Genomic DNA, 24,404 nt, shown 5'->3' on the forward strand with positions numbered 1-24,404 from the left:
AACTTAACCTCATGAGAGACTTAAGTGAAAAATTGTTCCGTGACCACGGTTTTCCTTCAGATGTCTTGGTTAATGAATGGCCTAGCTAGGTATTTTGCTAGTGACATAGAAAAAATAATTTGAAGCCACTAAATGAATCCTGCCAGTTGTGGTGAAAATCATTGTGAGATTTTCTGCGTGCATATTGAGGTAATGTGAGTAAAAATAGTACATGCTCCCCTTTCGATCAGCTTCGTCTCTGCCTTGGTTAAATAGCAAGGAAGACAGGCAAATCTGATACAATGTCGCTGATCCGTAAATATATGTAATCCACTTTCCCCGTGTGGTAGTGCACCAGGGTGGGAGAGACATTGTTTAATTGAGCCGTCATGGTTTATTTTTCTAGTGCCTTCCTGGACGTATAAATTATGTGAAAAGAGGAATTCCCTTTTAACAACACAATTCAATGTAGTTCACATTCATTGATGTGCTTCATGCCAAAAGCTGAGCCAGACAAAGGAGATAAAAAGAGAAGATGCAAATTTCTCTTCTCTCAATGAGTTCAGTCAAATCAAGGAGCTAGAAATGGAAACAAATCATAATAGCCCAGTATTATGAATACAGCAAACCATGTACCAATGCAGAGGCAGTAAAGAGGGGCAGATAATGAATCCCATCTGAGGACTGTAGGAAAAGCTGCATGGAGTTGGGAAGTGTGACCTGGGTTTTGAAGGATGAATAGGAGTTTGCCTGGCAGAAAAAGGCTGCTTTTGTCAATTCTCTCTTTTCTGTTTTTATGTTGGTGAACACTTTTATCCATAAATACATTGTAAATATTTCTATAGAAGCCATAATTAGGTCGTTTATTTGAATGCTTTTAGAACAAAAAGAATAATATGGTGTAAAACGAAGACTTTTAATTTGGTAATTTCATGTCATTCTCATCAAAGTAACACCTCCCCTTCCATACACAATTACTCTTTACATCATTATGTTTATTTTTATAAGGCACTTAAAAAAATCTTAAATTATGTTGTTTTGATAGTGTGTTTCCTCTTACTAAGAATTTAAGCAGCTGGAGGGCAAGAACTTTGTTGTGTTCCTGATTGCCCAGAACAGTGCTTGGTTTATAGTAAATATTGAATACATATTTAAAAAATAAATAAATTTTATCCAGAAAATTAGTCTCATAATATCAAACTAATAAACAAGTTTAGAGTAGACTGATTTATACTAATTCAGGGTGGGTTTTTTTTGTGTTGTTTTGTTTTTTTTGTGATCCACTGAAAAACTTTTCTTTAAAACCCTGGGATAGTGGGTGGGGAGGGAGGGTTCAGTTCTGCTGCTTGGTTCTGGAGAAATTGGCCTGAAGCACAGCCCCTGTGCTTAAATTAACTTGTATTTTCTTTTATTTTTTATTTATATTTTAAAAGATTTTATTTATTTATTTGACAGAGAGAGAGGGAGCACAAAGGGAACAGCAGGCAGAGGAAAAGGGAGAAGTAGGCTCCCTGCTGAGTAAGGTTCCCGATGTTCGGCTTGATCCCAGGACCCTGAGATCATGACCCGAGCTGAAGACAGACACTTAACCGACTGAGTGGCCCAGATGCCCCTTAACTTGTATTTTCAACACTAAATTCTTTCAGGATGTCAGTAGCACAGTAAAATTGGTATAAAATGACTGTTAAGGAGATGCTTTTCTCATGGGCTATTTAAGTACTAAGTGCATTACATTTGGAAGGGAAAAAGTTTTACACAGAAAATTGGAAATGCTTGCAAATGGCATGTGCTAGCTATGGCAGTCATAGCGGGGGCCAATTCTGTGGGGACACCCCTTCATATTGGAGACGTTTTCCTCTGCTTTCTAAATTTGTATGATGTAGAGTGCCTTACAGAAGTCTGTGTAGTCCATTGGGTGCATGGGTGGCTCGGTGGGTTAAGCCTCTGATTCTTTTTTTTTTTTTAAAGATTTTATTTATTTATTTGACAGAGATAGAGACAGCCAGCGAGAGAGGGAACACAAGCAGGGGGAGTGGGAGAGGAAGAAGCAGGCTCATAGCGGAGGAGCCCAATGTGGGGCTCGATCCCATAATGCCGGGATCACGCCCTGAGCCGAAGGCAGATGCCCAACTGCTGTGCCACCCTGGCGCCCCAAGCCTCTGATTCTTGATTTAGGCTCCGGTCATGATCTCTGGGTCCTGGGATTGAGCCCCACATTGGGCTCCACGCTCAGCAGGGAGTCTGCTTGAAATTCCTTCTCCCTCTGCCTCTCACCCCACTTGTGCTCTCTCTCTCTCTCTCTCTCTCAAATAAATAAATTTTTTTTTCCTAAGAAGCCTATACAGCCTTTGGCTACAAGCTTAGATTTTATTTTTTTAAGGTGTTTATTTGGTTTTTTTTGAGAGAGAGAGAGAGCATGGAGGGGAGGGGCAGAAGGAGAAGGAGAGAGAGAATCTCATGGAGACTCCCCGCTGAGTGCAGAGCCCGATGTAGGGCTCGATCTCCCAAGACCGTGAGATCATGAGCTGAGCTGAAACCAAGAGTCAGTCGCTTAATGACTGAGCCACCCAGCTGTCCCTAAAGCTTAGATGTTTAAAGACATGATACTGGGGTCCAAACCCCAGCTTTGCCACTTCTTCACTGTGTGACCACTTGGGCAAATCCCTCAGCCCATGTATATCATACTTTTCAGCCAGAAGTGGGACCGTTAAAAATGGTACCTGTGTCATTAATCTGTTGTGAGGACTCGATCCATAGGTGAGCATAGAAGGCGCTCCTTCTGATGCCATCTGTGACATCAGTGTTACACTTGTGATCTAACCCGTAGATTGGATGCTTTCCTTTGCTTGCCATCAGTCACTTAGTTTTTTGTTATTGTTGTTATTGTTGTTTTTGCACTCCTTGCATTTTCAGAATTGCATTTCAGGTGAAGTCCATGTTAAGCCAAGAGCTGAATTAAAACACAGTTCAAGAATTTATTTTCCCTGTTCCTTTGTGTTAACGTTAAATACAATATGGAGAGCCAAAAGGATTTATTTTATTAAAATGATTAATTACAGAATAGTGTTTTAACAATGAAAGGATATGTACTTATCCCTTTTATTTATCTGTTTGTTTATTTTTATTTTACCAATAAACTCTTTATAATTTGATTTTAAGAATTCACAGTCATGTTTGACTGCTAAACTGATTTGCAGCTTGATAACTAGCAAAACTGTAGGATTTCTTGGTTTTTCTTGAAGGGGTGGTCTTTTTATTTAAACTCAATTTACTTAACATATACTGTATTATCAATTTCGAAGATAGAATTTAGAGATTCATCAGTGACATATAACACCCAGTGCCCATTACATCAAGTGCCCTCCTTAATGCCCATCACCCAGTTACCCCATCCTCCAGCCACCTCCCCTCCAGCAACCCTCAGTTTGTTTCCTATAGTTAAGAGTCTCCTATGGTTTGTCTGCCTCTCTAATTTGGTCTTATTTTATTTTTCCTTCCCTTCCCTTCCCTTCCCTTCCCTTCCCTTCCCTTCCCTTCCCTTCCTTTCCCTTCCCCTGTGTTAATCTGTTTTGTTTCTTAAATTCCACATATGGGTGAAATCATATGATGTTTGTCTTTCTCTGATTGACTTGTTTCACTCAGCATAATACCCTCTAGTTCCATCCACATCATTGTAAATGACAAGATTCCTTTTTTTGATGGCTGAGTAGTATTCCATGTGGCATATATATCCCACATCTTCTTTATCCATTCCTCTGTAGATGGACATCTTGGCTCGTCCCGTAGTTTGGCTCTTGTGGACATCTACTTGTCCCTTTTATATGCATTTTAAAATTACATTTGGCTACAGGGTTTTACATGATATTTATCTGGGCTCTCAGGTGTGTCTGGTTTTCTACCACTTAATTCCTTAGCACATTTTAAGATGCTTAATGTTTTTTTGTTTCTTTTTTGTTTTCTGACTGGTCTCTCTCCATTTGGAACACTGACATGGGTAACATATTTTTCAGTGGAAGGAGATATCATTTGTCATCAGTGCTGCATCTGGGCTCTTATTTTTAATAAGGTTTGAATATACTCAAAAATTCTTATTTTTTAAAATTTTATTTATTTATTTGAGAGAGAAACAGGAATAGTGCAGAGAGCACGAGCCGGGGAGGAAAGGGAGAAGCAGGCTCCTCACTGGGCAGGGAGCCCAATGCGGGGCTTGATCCCAGGACCCTGAGATCATGACCTGAGCCAAAGGCAGACACTTAACCGACTGAGCCATCGGGCACCCTGAATACACTCAAAATTTAATAAAATTTGAATATATATTTTTAAAGATTCATTAGAGCAGCTGAAGTCATGTTTGAGATGTGTGATTATTGAACTTGAACATGGCAACTATAAAACTACCTCTTGCCCCAAGTATTTGAACATTTGTCTGCCTCTGGCACAAACACACTTGTCAGGGCATGCCCGGCACACACTGTATATAGAATTTGTTCTGCCTACACTTAGTGGAGTTGGACATGCTGCATTTGTGCCTGCTACAGTGGGAAACAGCCCTTAGCATCACTGTGCTTGGATAGATTTTAGAGCTAATAATCAAGGTTTAGAGCATTAAAAAATAAAAAAAGTGTTTCCACTGTTCCCAAATGTGTGTGCACTAATCTTGAGGAAAAATCATACTTTGAAATGCAAAACCAATGATATATTTTGACTTCTGAAATCCAACATCTTAAAAACAGTATCTTTCCGCTGATGTAACAGATATTGGTCTTTAGTTAGAAAACAGGGCATACAGAGGCTTTAATTTCAAATGAAGTGTGTGGAATTGTACCTTATCTTTAAGGTTTGGTGTTTAAGTTATGTGATATAAACACTGAAATTATTTTTCTAGTCAATATTTTCCGCATTCTAGGTAGGATTATTTTTGATTGGTTACTTAATTTGTTATTTTTTAATGGCATAATAATCACTAAAACCCGTCTCTCCCCCAGGAAAGCTGACTTTGTCCACAACCCACGAATAACCAGAGGGTGCTAATGTCATTCCTTAATTCCTTAATTCTCCTCATCCAAGACAATCACCATCTTGGACTCTGTCTTCATCACCCAACCCCCCCCCCAAACATAGATCTGCAGCGTCCATATATATTTCTTAAAAGGGAGTATTTTTATATTAGCTATTTTAGCCTTTATAAAAAGATGTCATGCTAATAGCAATCCTTTGGGATTCACTTCCCCCCCCCAAATATTGCTACCTACCAAATATGTTGCTAAAATTCATCAAGATTATTGCATTTCAGTGTAGCTCATTTGTTTCTCCTCTTACATAAAATATCAGTTCTTGTAGTCCTCTTCAAAATATGCAGGGAGAAATTGTTCCCTTTCTTAAGTGCTATGTATAATACACCCAAACAATTTATTAAAAAGTGAAACAGTATCCCCCCAATGGTTTTGGAAAAGAAAGAAAAGAATTCTTTTTCCCTGATTATTTCCAAAAACCAAATTAATTTTTATCCCATGACTTCTTGCAATAATTCTGTTTTAAAATACTTCAGTGTAGTGGCTTTGTATTTGATTATTAAAGAAGGGAGGTTTGGTGCCCAAAAATGTAATATATAAACTTTGGATTTATTGAGCTGTACTGTTTAGCTTCCATAATGAATATCTGATTATTTCATTGGCAAGTACATTTTTTCTCTTCTGGTAAAAGGATCTAGGTATTCCATGCATATTTATGTGTGTGTGGGGGGGGAAACAAGATTTTTTTTTTAGAATAATATGGCCTGGTAGTTGCAGGGGCATCTATTGAATTGCCTACTCCAACCATAGTAGGTTAATTATTTTTCTCTTGGGGAAAAAATTTATTCAGTTTATTCGTAAACACTTCTATGTTTTGGTTTTCATTACATAAACTGTATTGTATTTCAAATATGGTTTTATTGTCATTTTAATGTTAGAAAACAAACGAGATAGGGATTAGCTGGGCAATTTCAAGAAGTTGACATGGACACAAAGAAACGCACACAAACTATTCATGATCACCAGTCCTAATACGAACATTGAGCAAAGTTAAGTAACCCATTTGGAAGCACAAGCTGAAGTACGAAGCAAGGCTACGAAAGGTACTAACAATACTGCAGGACACTAAAGGTTCTGAAATACACTAAGCATATTTTAGTATCTTGGCTCTAGGTGACACCTAGTCAGGCACAGACCTCCCCTTCATCAGACAGCCTCTTCCTTGGTTGCAAAGATCACTCCAACTGAGACTTTCTCTAAGGATAAAGCTTAGGGTAGTATCATTCTGGCTTCCGGGCATCCTTTTCTAGCTCGTTATTCTAAAGCCTAATTGAGCCATTTAAAAAAATCAATTACTAAATGATCTTTAGGGACAAAATCTTATTGTCACATGGATACAGTATGCAAAAGAATTTCAATATGGGGAAACTCCTGGGCCCTTTTCCAATTTTTTTCTTCCACAAACCCTTCCTACTTTAGCAAAGGTCTGTGTACCTTTCTTTTCTTTTCTTTTTTTTTTTATTTACATTCAATTAGCCAACCTATAGTATATCATTAGTTTCGGATGTAGAGTTCAGTAATTCATCAGTTGCGTATAACACCCAGGGCTCATCACATCACACTGTGTACCTTTCTTAGATTAAATGCATGGCTGTGACTTTTCCTTGGATTCAGGAAGCCCCTATTTCTTTTCTATCACTTCCGCCAGCATATACTTATCAGAACAGTAGAGCCGCCTCTCTGCTTTCTGGCCATCGTCCCATCTCTGCTGACTCCCTCACACTGGTTGCTAAGACCTTTCCTGGAAGGAATCTACAGGCTAAAACCCAAAGCTGGATGATTTTTCACAGACACTACTCTCTAAAATACACAGAAGGCTTGAGTTGCCAGAACGGTGTGAACCTGCCAGTGTTTTGCTAACGATTTCCAGAACACTGACTCTGCTGCCAGCTGTTACCACAATTTTTTCCTGGTAAGAATGCATTTAAGGGAAAGGTTGTAAAAACATGGTTGCTTTAATAGGAACTTTCTTGTATCATTAGCACGAAGTTATCGGAAAGACATAAAATAGAATCCCTTTTTTTTTTTTTAAGTTCCCCCAGTGATAAAGATATTTTTCTGGTTTGTGCTTTGCAGAAGTGAAGTTTTTCTGTGAAATTCCAGCCATTGCTGATATTGTGATCCTGGTTGATGGTTCATGGAGTATTGGAAGATTCAACTTCAGACTGGTTCGGCTTTTCTTGGAAAACCTGGTGACAGCTTTCAACGTGGGCTCAGAGAAGACACGAATTGGTACATGTTCTGTATTAGTGGAAGTCAGCTGTCAGCTATTCTGGGAAGCTTCATAAGAGATTTCAAAAACTTTACAGAGCAGCTTTCAGAATTATAGGATCAACTATCGTGATATTCCTAAGAGCACAAATTTGGGTCAATAAATATTTATTTCTACTAATTTATGCTGAACGATACTGTCATTCATTTAATTATTGAGCACATTTTAATGTTCTAAAAAGTCAAAATCTTCTCTGCCTAAGAATGATAATAACTTTTATTTTTATTATTTTTTAAAAGATTTTATTTATTTATTTATTTATTTATTTATTTATTTATTAAGATTTTTTATTTATTTATTTGACAGAGATAGAGACAGCCAGTGAGAGAGGGAACACAAGCAGGGGGAGTGGGAGAGGAAGAAAGCAGGCTCATAGCAGAGGAGCCTGACGTGGGGCTCGATCCCACAACGCCAGGATCACGCCCTGAGCCGAAGGCAGACGCCCAACTGCTCTGCCACCCAGGCGCCCCTATTTTTATTATTTTTTTAAAAGATTTTATTTATTTATTTGAGAGAGGGGGAGAGAGAGAGCATGAGAGGGGGGAGGGTCAGAGGGAGAAGCAGACTCTCCGCTGAACAGGGAGCCCAATGTGGGGCTTGATCCCTGGACTCCAGCTCTGGGATCATGACCTGAGCCAAAGGTGGAGGCTTAACCCACTGAGCCACCCAGGCGCCCCTAATAATAACTTTTAAAGTTTCAAGTGTTTTAAGAATTTTTCAGGTAGAAGTTTTCTTTTTATTTAAAAGAAGCAGCAAAATCCAGTGGAATTTTGAACTAAGAAAATTGGAAATTGGAAATAGTTTTGTAGTACAAAATAGTCTTTGCCAAGTTAATTCTAGCCAAGATGAAAAAAAAAAGTTATAAAACTTTGAGCAATATATCCATTTTGTCATACAGAGTTTCATAGTTTCACTTTTATATAGCCGTTAAGGAAAATCATTCCTTTGAGAATAAAAATGAACCAGTAAATCTAGACCTTTTATCTACAAATACAATCAGATTTGCTTTTTAAATACTGAGTACCTAATTAGGTGCTCACTTCTAAATGGCTAGAAAATATGTACATTCCTCCTGCTCCAAGATATGTCCAAATTAATTCCTTAAATTGATGCCAAGAATTCTTTTTGAAAATACATAGTGAAGCAAAGAAAGACTTGTTTAAAGACCAGGCCCTTTATTATTCTGGTTTCACAAAGAGTCCACTAGATTTTTGAGTAACCCATCATTTCTGGGTGGGCTGTCTCATCTTTTTACCAGGTCTTGCACAGTATAGTGGTGACCCCCGAATAGAATGGCACTTGAATGCCTTTAACACAAAAGATGAGGTCATTGAAGCGGTCCGGAATCTACCCTATAAGGGAGGAAACACGCTAACAGGTATGTTTCATTTAGTTCATGTTTTTAGCAACGTATCTTGCCAAAGATTTGTTTCATTTCTTCATTCTGTCACTTCGTAAGACTTGACATGGTGTTTTTAAACCAAACTAAAATCTGAAATTCTTAGATGACTCTTTTCTCAAACTCAGCCTTAAGAATTAAAACCCAGACACACCATTCCTTTCGCTACATGAATGTAATGTCCCCAGAAGGGCTTGGCTGCGCCAGGAGGAGATGGAACAATGCCGAGGCTGACAGTCTGTCAGAGGCTGTCTTAGTTTTTGCCAGTTCATTTTCCTTCCACTTTTCACCTGGTTTCTCCTCTAGCCACCCCATCATTTATTTTTTTAATTAATTAATTATTATTTTTAAATATTTATTTATTTATTTTAGAGAGAGAGCGTGCTTGAGTGGGGGGAGGGGCAAAGAGAGTGAGAGAGAGAGAATCCCAAGCAGACTCGGCACTGAGCGTGGAGCCTGACTTGGGGCTCGATCCTGGGACCCAGAGATCATGACCTGAGCTGAAATTAAGAGTTGGACACTCAACCCACTGAGTCACCCAGGGGCTCCTAGCTACCCAACATTTAAATGAAAATAAATTTCTACCTTATTTATTTTCAAGGAAGGTGTTTTCTTTGGCTTTATTCTATAATCGGTAGTTATCATAAAAATATTTATGGATCTTTGGCTTACCAGTATTTTGGTAAACAAGGAATGTAAGAATATTTAGATTATAACTATTTCAGCCACAAGGGGTTGTCACAGGTTTTAACTTTAGTACCTGCTATTTTCTTCTATAGGTGAGCAATGCAGATGCTCATTTTAAGCAGTAGTGATGTTATCATTGACTTTTAAGTAAACCATTGAAATCTCGATAATTGCTTTGCCAGTTTGAGGCATAATTTTTTGTTAATAGAATAAAAAACTCCATTAAATGCAAATTTTATTACAATATTGCAGCATTTCTTATTTTTTTCCTGGATGAAAAGTGTCACACTCAAAAGGCAAGAATTCAGTGATCATTTTGGATCTGCCTCCACTATCCCTAAAAAGGGGGAGGGGAGAATTTTTGGCTCTTTGGACTATCGTAAACAAATTTTTGATAATATTTGGGGTTGTTGCTTCTGTGTGGGTATTCTTGCTTCATCCTAAATTATAAAAGTTTACATTTTCTTGTACACAGATCTGTCAACATCGATTGGCTCTAAATTTAATGTTATTTACAAATGCTAGTTTCTGAAATGATGGACTATTCAGTTATTCATATTACCTCTATTCTGAAGGATTTTAGGTTTTCATCAGATCCATCGGAAAAAAGGTCACTGTAAAAATGAAGATGAAAATTCATATCTCTGCTAAGTGAAATAAGTCAAGCAGAAAAAGACAATTATCATATGGTTTCACTTACATGTGGAACATGAGGAATAGCATGGAGGACATCAGGAGAAGGAAGGGAAAAATGAAAGGGGGGGAATCAGGAGGGGAGACGAACTATGAGAGACTGTGGACCCCAGGAAACAAACTGAGGGTTTCAGAGGGAGGAGGATGTGGTGGTGGGTTAGCACGGTGGTGGGTACTAAGGAGGGCACATAGTGCATGGAGCACTGGGTGTTATGCTCAAACAATGAAGCATGGAACACTACATCAAAAACTAATGATATACTATATGGTGACTAACATAATAAAAAAGAATTCCTATCTAATAAAAAAACTTTTAGCTCAATAAGTTACTCATGTTGTGGCTACATTTTGCAGAATTGGAAGGTTTTTTATTAGAGGTGATTGGTTTGTGTTTATTTTTTCTTGTTTTCTCCCAGGTCTTGCTTTGAACTACATTTTTGAAAATAGCTTTAAACCAGAAGCAGGAGCAAGGGCTGGAGTGTCCAAAATTGGCATTTTAATCACAGATGGAAAGTCCCAAGATGATATTATTCCACCATCTAGAAGCCTCCGTGAATCTGGGGTGGAACTGTTTGCCATAGGTATGTGCTATTCACGGTCTTATTTCAATAATGGGCACAGACACACAACTACTTAAAACAATATATAATGAAAGTACACTTCATTGAAAGCCAGGAGACCTGGACAGTTTCTAGTCCTGACTCTAGTCTAGCCAGTCTTGTGATCTGAGCCCAACGTCATTACATTTAAGATGGAAGTGGTGGTAACTTTCATGTACCCTTTAGTGAGAGGATCTCTGTATGAGATGCTGTCCATAAAATGTGAAAGCATATAGTAGCACGCAAAGGTTAGGTACATGTCTGTTAGCTTAGGACTTTCTCTCTCTCTCTCTCTTTTTTGTAAAGATTTATTTATTTATTTGAGAGAGAGAGAGAGGAGAGGGGGGAGGAGCAGAGAGAGAGAGGGAGAGGATCTCAAGAAGACTCCCCACTGAGCACAGAGCCTGACTCAGGTCTTGATCTCACAACCCTGAGATCATGACCCTGAGATCATGACCTGAGCTGAAACCAAGAGTCAGATGCTTAACCCACTGAGCCACCCAGGCGCCCCAGGACTGTCTCTTCAGTATCGCTTTATAGCAAACTCTTCTCTGATGGTAAAGGAGAAACCAGTTTATCGTTTTCAGGGAATTCAGGTCCTGCAGCTATTTAGAAAGCATAAAGTTCTAGATATGCAGTATTATTTCTTTGAGATGAACTCTTTATAAGGTATCATTCTGGTGGAAAAGGATACATGTGTCACACATTCAGAAGAACTGCAAAACATTTAGATGATGCAACTTTCCTCTCCATTAAAATATTTACAGTTTCTTTGGCAGCGGAAAGGTCTTTTACTTAGTAGAGACCAACCAAAACAAAACAGAACAAATCACAACAAAATCCCTAAACAAGAAACAATTCGTCTGACCTGTTCCTAGATTTTCTACTGGAAATGTGGTTTATAAAGTGTCCCATTCAAGAAGTTTGTGCTTACATGCATTGTGCCAGGCATTGGGGTGGGTGCTGGGACACAGAGATGAGCAAGGCAAAATCCTTACAGAACAAATTCCTTCCAAGTCACAATGACCTTTTCTTTTTTTTTTTTTCCTAAGCTGTTTGCAGCAAACTATTTTCTTTGGAAAGGTGAGAGAGATAGAGAGATTTGGGGCCGTCTTCCCTAGAATATACTTTTTGTTGTTGTTGTTAAGGTTTTTTTTTTTTTCTAGAATATTCTTACATGAATACAAATTTGTTGGTTTTACCTAAAAGCCATCAAAAACATTATTGACATTAAGTTCATTGTCTCTTAATGCACTCTGTGTTTTGTTCCCGTGGACACAGATCCAACCGTACATTTTAGAAGCTTTTGTTGAAGTCCTTTAGGCAAGAAACATCAGAGAAATTTACCTAATTTTTATTTTTTATTTTACTCTCCTTTTGTCCAACAGAGGAAATCTTTTTAGACAACAAACTAATGGGGTTAATTTATGTGTTTCATTTCCATTCTGTGGTCTTGCTGATAATGAATGGATGAGTTTTTAAACAAAACTTTAAGTGAGTTCACAGATGTAATTTGAACTTTTTCCTCTGGAAATTACCTGGAAATCATTAGTATTTATTATCTTATAACCCCCTAAAGCACATTGTTCAGAGACGACTAACACTTTGTCACTTAATATGTTGAAGTTGGAAGATAAATTAAATGGCACAGCCAGGCATCTGAGAAGTCATTCATGTTGCCCTAGGTAATCTCTCTTCCCTGCTTCCATAGTACCTTTCTTAAAAAAAAAAAAAAATGTCCTTAGATGATTGCAGTGACAGATTTATAAAGAAAGGCTCTTTGTTTGCTGAAGCCTGGGGAAGAGAAATCTACCTCCACACTCATAAAACCCAACCCCGTGCCTTCCTTTTCTATTTAGAATTTCCCTTACTCATTTTAATTTTTGATCTTCTGAGAGGTGACATGATATAGTAGTTAAGAGCATATGACTTTGGATCTACCTGGTGGGAATCCCAGCTATACACTTACTGATGTGTTTCCTTGAACAAGTTAATTAACCTCTCTGTGCAGCAGTTTACTGATTCACACAATGGGGGAAACAATAGTGCCAAACTGATAGGGTTGGGTGTGAGGATTAAATGTGTCCATATATGTAAAACACCGCAGTTCCTGGGGCATAGCAGGTGCACTCTAAGTGTTAGCATCCACTGCTCATAGACTGGGAAAGTTGCATGGGAGCTGAGGATTTTCTGTCTTACTCTGTTCCCTGCTGCATTCCAAACACGCAGCATTGTGCTTGACTTGTAGCAATGGAATTCCACAAATAACGTGGGAGAAGTAGAGCTTCCCTATTTGCATTAGCAAAATTGCAGTGGTTGTATTTGAATACGTTAAAAACTTTTTCCCAAGCTTTTCCTTAATGCTATCTAATAATACTATACGTAGTAATTATATATATATATATAATTTTTATTTTAACAGTAGCTCTTAATTTAAGTAAACTTATTTTATAGAAATTTAAGCCTAGGGTTTTGCTAGTTTAGAATGCTGGTTTAATTACTATTGCTTCTGCACTATTCATGCAAGACAGAAGTTAGTTTCATTAATGCATCTTCCTATTAAGATACACTGAACAAAATTAGGATGTAATCATCTAAAAATGACACTGAAGGTGATTTTTACAAAACAATCTGACATGAGATGCATCTTTTTAAAGTAGCAGATGCGTCTGTTGCAGGGGGTACCGATGGGCTCAGGACAGGCTCACGGAGGTTGGTTTTTCAAATGGGGCATGAATTTCACGATCCTCCCTGTTGTCCTCAATGCCAGGGGTGAAAAACGCGGATGAGAACGAACTGCGGGAGATCGCCTCTGAACCAGACAGCACTCACGTGTACAATGTCGCCGAGTTTGACCTGATGCACACAGTTGTGGAAAGCCTAACGAGGACTGTCTGCTCCCGGGTGGAAGAACAGGACAGGGAGATCAAAGGTAAAGCGAGGAACAGAAGGCGGTCACTCTGTGCATGTGGGTATTACTCTGCCCAAAAGTCTATCATGGATTATGAAAATTCTTCTCATTTTTCATGTTGACTTTCTAAATAGAGCCTTTTATTCCCCTGAGATGTGAATCATCAGAGTAGAAAGGGAATATACTGACATCCCACTGAGGGAGGAATAGTTTCACCACGAGATCATTTTCTCCATGGTGTTGCATTAGACCATCATGTGTGTTTGTTTTTAACTAAACTTTGGATTTTGAGGTAATTGCACATTCATATAAAGTCGTAAGAAATAATCGAGAGAGATTGTGTATACTTTACCAGTTCCCCTTAATGGTAACATATTCCAAAACTCCAGTACAATATCGCAGGCAGGATACTGGAATTGAGAGCCAAAATACAGAACACTTCCATCACCCTGGGGATCATCCCTGTTGTCCTCTTATGGCCCCATTCACTTACCCTCCCCACAACCTCTCCCTCATCCTGCACAACCACATCTCTAAATATTTTTCATTTTGAAAACATGATATAAATGGAATTATGTGGTATGTCCTCTTTGGGGACTGACTTATTAAATTCAGGATAATTTCCTGGCAGTTCGCCCTCCTTGTTGCATATATCAGTAGCTCTTCCCTTTTTACTGCTCTGTCACAGTCCATGATATGGATGAACCACAGTCTGCTTAACCACAAACACATTGAAAGTCAATCGGAGAATGACAGCTATCATATGATTTCACTCATATTGGAATTTAAGAAACAAAACAGAGGAACATAGAAGAGGGGAGGGAAAAATAAAATCAGATGAAATCAGAGAGGGAGACAAAGCATAAGAGACTCTAAACCATAGGAAACAAACTAAGGGTTGCTGGAGGGGTGGGGAAGTGGGGGGATGGGGTAACTGGGTGATGGGCATTAAGGAGGACACGTGATGGAATGAGCACTGGGTGTTACATGCAACAGATGAATCCCTAAATTCTTCCTCTGAAACTAATAATACAGTGTATGTTAATTAATTTAATTTAAATAAAATAAAATTATCTAAAAAAAGGAAGGAAGACATCTGAATTGTTTTCATTTTTGGCTTTTAAAAACAAACCTGCTATGAATGTTCCCATATAGGTTCTTGTGTGAACATAAGTTTTCATTTCGCCGGGAGGATGCCCGGACTGCACAATGGTGCATCATATTGTAGCAACATGTTTAGCTTAGTGTTAGTTAGGAAACCGCCACGTTATTTTCCCGGGAAGCTGCAGCAGTCTGCATTCCCACTGGCAATAGATGAGTGGTTCTGTTTCTGTGCATTGTCACCCATATTTGTTGTTACTGTATTTTATTCTAGGCATTCTGATAAGTATGTACGGGTATTGCACTGTGGCTTTAATATGCATTTCCCTGATGGCTAATGAAATTGGACATCTTTTTTGCATGCTTATTTTACATCTGTATTTGCTCTAAGGCTGTTCATATCTTTTGCCCATTTTCTAATTAGATGAATGTGTGTGTGCGTGTTTCGTTTTTAACAGTTGAGTTTTGACAATTCTTCATTTATTTTCTAGATACTGATCCTTTATTAGATATGTGGTTTGTTACTATTTTCCCCCAACCTGTAGCTTGTCTTTTCATCCTTTTAACAAGGTCTTTTGCAGAGCACAAGTTTTAAATTGTGATTAAGTCCAATTGATCGATTTTGCATTTTATGATTATTCCTTTTGGTATCAAGTTTAACTAAGGACTCTTTGGCCATAAATGCTAAAAATTTTCTTGTGTATTTTTATTCTAAAAGTTTTATGTTTTACATATAAGTCCCATTGACCCAGGTTAAATTTTTGTAAAAGATTTGAAGTTTAGTTCAAGGCTTTTTGGTTTTTTCACCAAAAAACTATTACTATTACTCCAGCACTACTTCCTCAAAATGCTCTATTTCTGCCATTGAATTGCTTTGTACCTTCGTCAAGGATCAGTTGGGCACATTTGTGTGGGGTTATATCTGGATTCTCTATTCTGTTCTGTTGGGTCTATGAGTCTAACCCTCTTCCACTATCCTACAATCTTGATTTCCTGTAGCTATATAAGTCTTGAGATTGGATGGACTGAATTCTCCCACTTGATTATTCTGTTTGAAAATTGCTTTCACTATTTTACTTTCTTTACCTTTCCATATAAATATTAGAGAAATCTTTATTCTACACAAAATCTTGTTGGGATTTTGTCAAGAATTGCATTAAATCAATTCTCAATTATCAAATATTAACATCGAAAGAATGGACATCGTTACTGTGTGGATTCTTCCAGTCCTCGAATGTGGTAAATTCCTCCATTGGTTTTGATATCCTTTGATTTCTTCATCAGCATTTCGTAGTTTCCAGGATATAAGTTCTATACAGGTTTTGTCCTGTTTACATCTCTGTATTTAATTTTATTTTGAGGAATTTTAGTTATATTTTATTTTTATTTTGGTGTCCACATGTTCATCGTGAGTATACACGGATACAATTATATTTTTGCATGTTTATTTTGTGTCCTATGACCTTAATATTTGAATTTGCTAATTATAGGATTTTTCTCTCTAAATTTTCAGAGATTTTTCTATGTAGGCAATAAATCATATCCTTTGCAAATAGGGATAGTTTTATTTCTTTGCTTTTGGTCACTGTGCTTCTTGTTTTCTTGCCTTGTTTACCTGGCTGAAATTTCCCATACTGTGTTGAATAAGAGTGATGAGACTGAACATCCTTGACTTATTCCCCATCTTAAGGGGAGACTTTCTGCTTCCAAGGAATTGGTTCATTCCATAGAATTTGTAGATTATATGTGTGGAAAGTTGTTCATAGTATTCCCTTATTATTCTTCATTTGATGTCTGTAGGGTCTGTAGTGAGAGTCTGTGGTTTTTTTCCCCTTGATATTGGTAATTATTGTCTTCTCTTTCTCTCTTTTTTTTCATTTCTCAAACTTGCTAGAGGCTTGTTTTAAAACAAAATCTTTTCAAAGAATTGGCTTTTGGTTTCATTGATTTTCTCTACTTTTCCTCTGTTTTTAATTTCATTGATTTATGCTCTTATTTTTCTTATTTTCTTTCTTTTACTGGTTTTGGTTTATCTTGGTCATACTTTTCTGGATTGTTGAGATGATAACTTGGATTACTGATCTTCAGTGTTTCCTCTTTTTCTAATGTAATTACTTCAATGCTATAATTTTTTTTTCTCAGCACTGCTTTAGCTGTGCTTTACAAATTTTGATACGTTGTATTTTCATTTTTATTCATTTCAAAATATTTTTGATCTTCTTTGACCTGTCCTCTTTGACCCATTGATTATTTAGAAGTGGTTGTTTATAATTTCAAAGTGTTTGAGTGTTTTTATGCTACCTTTCTGTGATTGGTTTCTAAGTTTGATTTCACTGTCATTAGAGAACACACTCTGTGTTATTTTTATTGTTTTAAATTTTCTGAGGTTTGTTTTCTGGCCTAGGATATGGTTATCTTGTTACATGCTCTGTGGGTGCTTGAAAGGGTTGTGTATTCTGCTATTGTCATGTGCAATGTTCTATAAGTTTGACTGGATCCCTTTGGTTGATGGTTTTGTTGAGTTCTATATCCTTGCTAATTTTTCTGTCCAGTCTTCTTATCAATAGATTCTGGATTCTTTAGCTCCATGTCTAGGACGTATGAGGTGAAAAGAAAACTCAGGGGATGACTCACTGTATCATTCTTCCAGTCCTGCAATCCCTCACCCATATACTTTCTTCTCTCTTTCAGTGTCTTCTTAAGCTTGTCTTATTACATAATTTCCAGAATTTTTAGTTGTACTTAGCAGAAATAATAGGGAAAAGTACATCAATTCTGTCTTCCTGGAAGGACAGCCATCATGTATTTTTTTAACCTTTGTCCCTCATGATATCATTGGTCTGCAGGTTATATCTGGTTTACAAGGTTGTGATCCCAGAAGAGGGTAATATCCAGATCCTTCTTTGAGAACTTGATTTCATTTCCTGCCTTCATTGTATCCAGGGTGTGGAATAATTCTATTTGGCTACATCTCTTCCATCATTCCTCCTTCTCTGGACCAGCTCTCTTGGGACTAGGTTGGATAGCCAAGTAGTAGTTTCTTGAATACATTTCTCTGAGCAACTTAATAAGACTACTTTAGGGACCAATTTTTCCCACAAAAACTCTACCTGTGGTTGTTGATAGAGCATATAATATAGTTCCTGGTCATAGTTAAGTGTTCAGTAACTATGTTGTTTTTTTCTCATTAGTATGTTTTTTTTTTTAAGGTTTTATTTATTTATTTGACAAAGATAGAGACAGCCAGCGAGAGAGGGAACACAAGCAGGGGGAGTCGGAGAGGAAGAAACAGACTCATAGAAGAGGAGCCTGATGTGGGGCTCGATCCCATAGCGTGGGATCACGCCCTGAGCCAAAGGCAGACACTTAACCGCTTAACCGCTGTGCCACCCAGGTGCCCCCATTAATATGGTTATTAAGGTTGCTTTGCATAATTCCGCAGAGGATAAGAAATCCTAAAGCTCAAGGACTTTGAACTTTACATGTCCCAAATCTTTTACAGAGTCATTTGTTTTAATGTGTGGATAACATACACAAAGTGCTTACGTAGTATCTAGCTTATAGTGAACATTCAGTATATGTTAGTTGCCTTTTCTTCTCTTTTTACTTTTAGATACTGGCCATTTGTTGAATTGAAGTTTTCCGTAAAGAGGCTGTACCCCCAATGCTTAAAAACACAGGCTCTTATATCAAAAACTCAAGTATCAATCTCAGCTCTGATACTTACTCGTTGTGAGACTTGGTCAAGTTATTTAATTTCATTGTGCCTTGGTTTCTCACCTACAAAATGGGAACAATAATAGTAACTACTGATAATTAAGGAAAATAATACTTCTCAAGAGCTCAGGAGAGCACCTTTAGATACACATGCGCTCAATCAATGTTATGTTTGTGTTTCTGTTTTTTTAATTATTCTATAGCAATATCTTTAAGAAAGTTTCTTAGAGTCAAAGACTGTCTTATTTAAGTTTGTATCCCCGGAATCTAACATAGTGATTGGTATGTAATAGGCACTTAAATGTTTCAATGAACAAATGCAGGAATGAATGATTGAAACAATTTGTCTAGAGATGAAATCTTAGAGGTAGCACAAAACCAATAGTCATTTCTCACTAATGGAGTTTCCTAGGCTTATGAGAAGTAATTTTAGGAAAGAGGTTCACGTTATGTATTTCTATACTTTAGCCTCAGCTCTTGCCACCATTGGGCCGCCTACAGAGCTGATTACTTCTGAAGTCACTGCCAGAAGCTTTATGGTTAACTGGACTCATGCACCAGGAAAAGTGGAAAAATACAGAGTCGTGTATTATCCTGCCAGGGGTGGAAAACCAGACGAGGTAATAAGGAGACGATATTTTCAAACCATTATTTTCATTCTTTCAAGTCTTCCACAGTAGTGAGGACAAGACAGAAATGCATATATGTAATGAGGTTGTTCTGTCACAAACATTTAAAATTCATTGGACTGAAGTACATTTCCAAGCATCTACATTGTTCTCCCATCTCTCTGGTTATGGCATTCTTACTTTCTCCTCCTACCTCTATCCAGTAACCCTCAGAACGGGTCATGTGTTCATTTCTAACAACTTATTTTGATTTTTCCTTTTTTAAATTAACAAGCTCTAAAGCAGAATGAATCAGTAATTCATTATGTGGCCAGAGCCCCTTTTTGCTATTCATGTAGCCTTTCTACTTTGGGAGTGATCTGAATTGTCTGCCTTAATGAAGTCTGTGAGTTCCAAATTATGTGGTCATATAGTCCTCCAAGGTTTAGGATTTCCTGGAATTTGTGGAGTTTAGTGCAATTGACAAGCCATAATAAAGCATCTGCATGCACTGGCTTTTTTCATGGTTTGGCCATCACAGGAGAGAACACCTATTGCCAGGTGATTGATTGGATCTTTCCCATTTCCTACCTTTGACACAGCAATCACAGGGAATATGTTAAAATGTGATGAAATCCCCCCCCTTTTTTTTTGAAGTACAAACCTTTTGTTGTTCTAACCTTTGGTTGACCTCAGAGTGTTTCACAATATTCTTCTGTATTATGGCAAGGTTTAAAAATTTTTTTAAGTGTTCGAGAAGTAGATGAGGGAGATTTTTAAATCATCTGGACTGAAAAAGAAGTCAGAGTACTTCCAATACTTCTACCTTTTTCATGACTAATAAGTCTGTTAAATGCTTCCCAAAACTCCATGGAAAAATACCACATGTCAACTATTTTAAGTGGAGGTGGTTAGGATAACAGCTTGGGGAAGACACTCTCCATTAGATATGACTTAATAAGGGACTTTTGGACATACTCCATAAAAGGCACATCACTTCCCGGAGAAATTCAAGGAGAATTGACCGCCACAGTGGAAAAGACAATGTGGCACAAATAACAAAATATTGAATGACATGTTCTTGCTAGAGATATTTTGCTCTTCGGTTTCAATTCTGCGTGTCAGATATTCCATACTCTCATTCTTCGAACTGTTCTTTAATCAGGTGGTGGTGGATGGAAGTGTGTCTTCCACGATGTTGAAAGGCCTAATGTCTTTAACTGAATATCAGATAGCAGTCTTCGCAGTATATGCTCACACAGCCAGTGAAGGCCTCCGGGGAACCGAAACCACACGTATGTATTGAATTCTACCCCACGTCTGACCTTGTACAGCACTGCTTGGGTGGCCCTTCTTAAGTTGGAATTCTGCTCAGGTTGGATTGATGGCCGTCCTGAATCAAAGTCATAGGCAGTGGTTGTGGTGTTCTATGAGGTACGGGTCCATGCTGTAGTTACGGTTTGCAGGTGCTACATATCGAGAGGGATATTATAAACCTCTGCTTTGATTAGGGAGAGAGCAACCTTGGTGATGAAGCGTGCAAAATACATGTATTCACTTAATCAGCAAGTATTTAGTGAATGTGTATTATGAACTAATTAAACTACTGACTCACTCATGTCTCCTCACTGTCTTTGATTGCGTGGATAGGTATATATTCATTCATGTATTTGTTCATCCAGCCACCCATTCTGTCATTTTACTAAGTGACACAATGACTGTTTTTAATAGCTGCTTCACGGCAGACACTATGCTTGGCAATGGGCAGAAAACAATGGTCAGAACAGTCTCCTTGCTCTCTACTGGCTCCCAGAGAAATGTGCCCATCACTGCGTTGGGATATAAGAAACTAGAAGATGTTGTTCCTGCTTTTAAACATTCACTATGTTTACCCTCCCAGAAGGGGTTGGCATGACTGTGTGAACAGTAAGCTATGTTTACTTAGCAGATAGTAATACCTAGATACTTTGAAATAGACAAGCATACTGATAAATGGCTGAACATTAAAAAAAAAAATCTCTTGCAGTTGCTTTACCCATGGTTTCCGACCTTGAACTGTACGATGTAACTGAGAACAGTCTGAGGGCAAAATGGAATTCAGTGCCTGGGGCCTCAGGATACCTGATTCTCTATGCTCCTCTCACGGAGGGTCTGGCTGGGGATGAAAAAGAGGTAACCACCTGCTGCCTTTGAGTTCTAGAATCTTTGACTTCCTGAGAATGGATTTTTTTTTAATTCTAAAAATGTAATGTATAAAACTTAAAAATTCACATTAGTAAAAGGGGGAAAATCACTTAAAATCGCCCCACCTAGAAATAGCTATTGTTAACATTTACTTAAGTCCTTTTTAATGCTTTTTTAAAGCATAACAAATGGGAATGGTTTTGTAGTCTTCTGTTTTCATTTTATTTATTGTGAATATCTTTTCATACCATTAAATAATATTTTATATGGTTGTTTAAATGGTGCTATAGTGTTACAGTGCTGTTTTGCACCAGGCCATGTTTAATTTATTTCATGTTATTGGGCATTTAGATCGTGTGTTGGATAAATATGCTTTTGTGATCATTCTTAACATATAACTTAGCAAGGTTGTTAGATTACTTCCTTAGGATAAATTCCTGGAAATGGAATTTCTTTTTTCAAAGGGCATGCAAATTATTAAGGCTCATACTAAGTATTAGCAAATGATTCTAGAGAAATTTGTTATAATTTATATTGCTTTATGCAATTCACAAATGGCTGTTTCCCCATATGTACAGAAACTTTTTTCCTAATTTGAGAAGTAGAAAAATGCATCAGCATGGATTCTTTTTGCATTCATTTCATTTTAAATAATGAATTTTTGACTTTCAAATGATTTATTTTAGCCTTTGTTTCTAATTTATAAGGAATGATTGTACTATAATATAGATATTCAAGCAATGACTAGGAAATGTCTGTAACACTTGGGAGTGTTTGACTAGGCAGATAGAGTGGTCAAAAGGGAGTTCAAAACTCAAATCTTTGCTATTGCCTAAACATTGTCTTTAACATTGCTTTTGGTGACAGAAATATTTAGGGGCAAAAGTATAGTGAACCTGAGTAACAGGAAGAAAGCTTTGGTGACATGTTTTTTTTTTTTTCCTAAGGTTTGACAGCATTAGTTCATTTGGATTTAATGTTGATCTGCATTATTTTGACAGAAGGGAGACTTAAAAAGTGATGCTAGAAAGATGGTCAGCTTCACCAAGAAGGAGAAAAATAAGAAAGAAAGGAATACCAGTGCACACCCAGTAGATTAGCAAACAATTTTTAAAGTTTAGTAATAATTGCATATTAGTGAGCATATGGGAAACAGAATCATTCATGTAAATTGGTATGTAAATTGACATGTAAATTGGTACAGCTGCCTTGGAGAATAATTTGAAATATGTCATCAAGTGAAAGATATGTATAATTTTTAAGAATATATCATAAGGAAACCTCCTGCAAGACTTATTGGGATGCAAGCATTTGTTCAGAACACAATATTGCAAATGATTGACATGTTCATCAATAGAGGGATGGAAAATAGCAGAATATTTATGCAAAAGAATACCACAAAGGAATTAATAATGTCATCTTTATCCCTGCGCATCAACGTGGATAAACCTTGAAATATAATATTGACAGATAAAAAGTTGCAAAAAATTATGTTGATATGATTCCATTTATGTACATTGTTAAACATACAGAACAATATACATAGTAGAAGTAAAAAAAATTGGATCAGTAAGGTATACCTCAACATTAGGGTAGAGATAGTGAACAGAAAGAAAAAGAAAGAACTTCTGTTTTATCTGAATATATTAGCTCTTTTAAAAATAAGATTGGAAGTCAATACGACCAAATGTTCCTATTTATTAAATTTGAGTGGTGGGTGCCTCAGGGTGAATCACATTCTTTTCTCTACATTTATTTTATGTATGTGGAAATATTTCAAAATTAAAATTTCTAATTTGACAATAGCATTGGCAGTAGTGTGATTGGAGACTGACTATGGAGATATTTTTCTTCCTTCCAAAACAAAAGTAAAGCCATGCTGTCATGCAGTTGTCACAGAACCGAAAATGTTGGCTAGTGTATTTGACTCCAAGGTTCAGAAAAGTCACCTCGGAATCAAATGCAAATTGCCACATTGGATGTCAAGGTGGATTGATCTCTTCTGCATCCTGGAAAGAACTTGCAATCCAAGTGCGTGGGCCCCTTTGTTGAATGGGGCAACAAAACTGGTCGAGCTCAATCAGGCTTGAAGTGAAAACTGGGCACCCAGCCAAAGGACTGGTTAGAATTAGCCAGTGATGAGAGATGCCCACTTGGCTCTGTCCCCAGCTTGCTGGCCTAGAGCTTCTACTCTTTCTAGACAACATCTCTGACTCAGTTCCATCCACACTCTTCTGAGGACTAAATTTTTGACGCTGTTATTCTGGCTGAGATTACCACTTGTCCAGATGTAAAGAGTTATCCTAAAACAGCATGCATGGGTAGGTTCACTTTTGTGTGGCTCCATGGCATCTGGTCCTCATATAAAATGACACAAGACGATGAAAAATGATGACTGAAGCGTTCGAATAAGGGGTTGTGAGGAGACAAAGTCTTATTCCATGAAGTCTCACCTTCACTCAGTTGCACTCTGATCAACATGAGTGATACAGACATTGGCAAACGATCTGATAACATGTGTTCTTTTCAGATGAAAATAGGAGACACCCACACAGATATTGAATTGAGTGGATTATTGCCCAATACGGAGTATACAGTTACAGTTTACGCCATGTTTGGAGAAGAGGCCAGCGATCCTGTTACAGGCCAACAAACCACACGTGAGCAGCTCATTCAGAGGAAATGCTGGAATAAAAGCCCAAATAAATGTTGGGATTCTAAATTGGAAATACTGGCTTGGGTTGAAACCTCTTAAGAGCTAATTGTAACTTAAGAAAATGTGTCTTTTATTTAGTGGCAGGAAATATACTAGTTGGTTAAAAAAAGGAGAGGGATGGTCCTTAAAAAAAAGATGTCTCCGGGTACCTGTTCCTAGGACTGGCATTTTTATGCAGTAAGGAAACTAGACATTATTCCACCCTACTGCTGAACTCCAGAAAAATTTGGAACAAAGTGTACACAATACTTAAAATAATGATATTGCTTTTCTCTCTCCTATGCTTTCTGTCGAGCCCCTTAAGTATTAAGAGAGTCACTAAACTCTATAGGCTCTTTATTGCCAAATAATCAATATGTATTGAACGAGTGAAAAGAATTGGTCTTTTCAGTAATTTTCACTTTCTCCTGATTGGGTGAGGAAGCATCAGACTTTGTGGCTGGGGCTGACGACTGTCATTATTTGT

At 37.5% G+C, this 24,404-nt stretch overlaps 1 protein-coding gene across 6 annotated transcripts in view; it reads left to right on the forward strand.

Moving 5' to 3' along the window:
- The window catches only part of COL14A1 (collagen type XIV alpha 1 chain), a 225,959-nt gene that overhangs the window by 71,088 nt on the left and 130,467 nt on the right, over positions 1-24,404 (forward strand). For all 6 annotated transcript variants that reach the window (XM_034668564.1, XM_019806266.2, XM_034668565.1 and 3 more), the window contains 8 exons: positions 7,128-7,283; positions 8,582-8,701; positions 10,519-10,683; positions 13,472-13,633; positions 18,899-19,050; positions 20,204-20,333; positions 21,065-21,210; positions 23,753-23,882. In XM_034668564.1, the coding sequence (XP_034524455.1) occupies positions 7,128-7,283; positions 8,582-8,701; positions 10,519-10,683; positions 13,472-13,633; positions 18,899-19,050; positions 20,204-20,333; positions 21,065-21,210; positions 23,753-23,882 (1,161 nt within the window). The remainder of the gene's footprint in view (positions 1-7,127; positions 7,284-8,581; positions 8,702-10,518; positions 10,684-13,471; positions 13,634-18,898; positions 19,051-20,203; positions 20,334-21,064; positions 21,211-23,752; positions 23,883-24,404) is intronic.

Source organism: Ailuropoda melanoleuca, chromosome 9 (assembly GCF_002007445.2).
Source record: "Ailuropoda melanoleuca isolate Jingjing chromosome 9, ASM200744v2, whole genome shotgun sequence".
Lineage (NCBI taxonomy): Eukaryota > Metazoa > Chordata > Mammalia > Carnivora > Ursidae > Ailuropoda > Ailuropoda melanoleuca.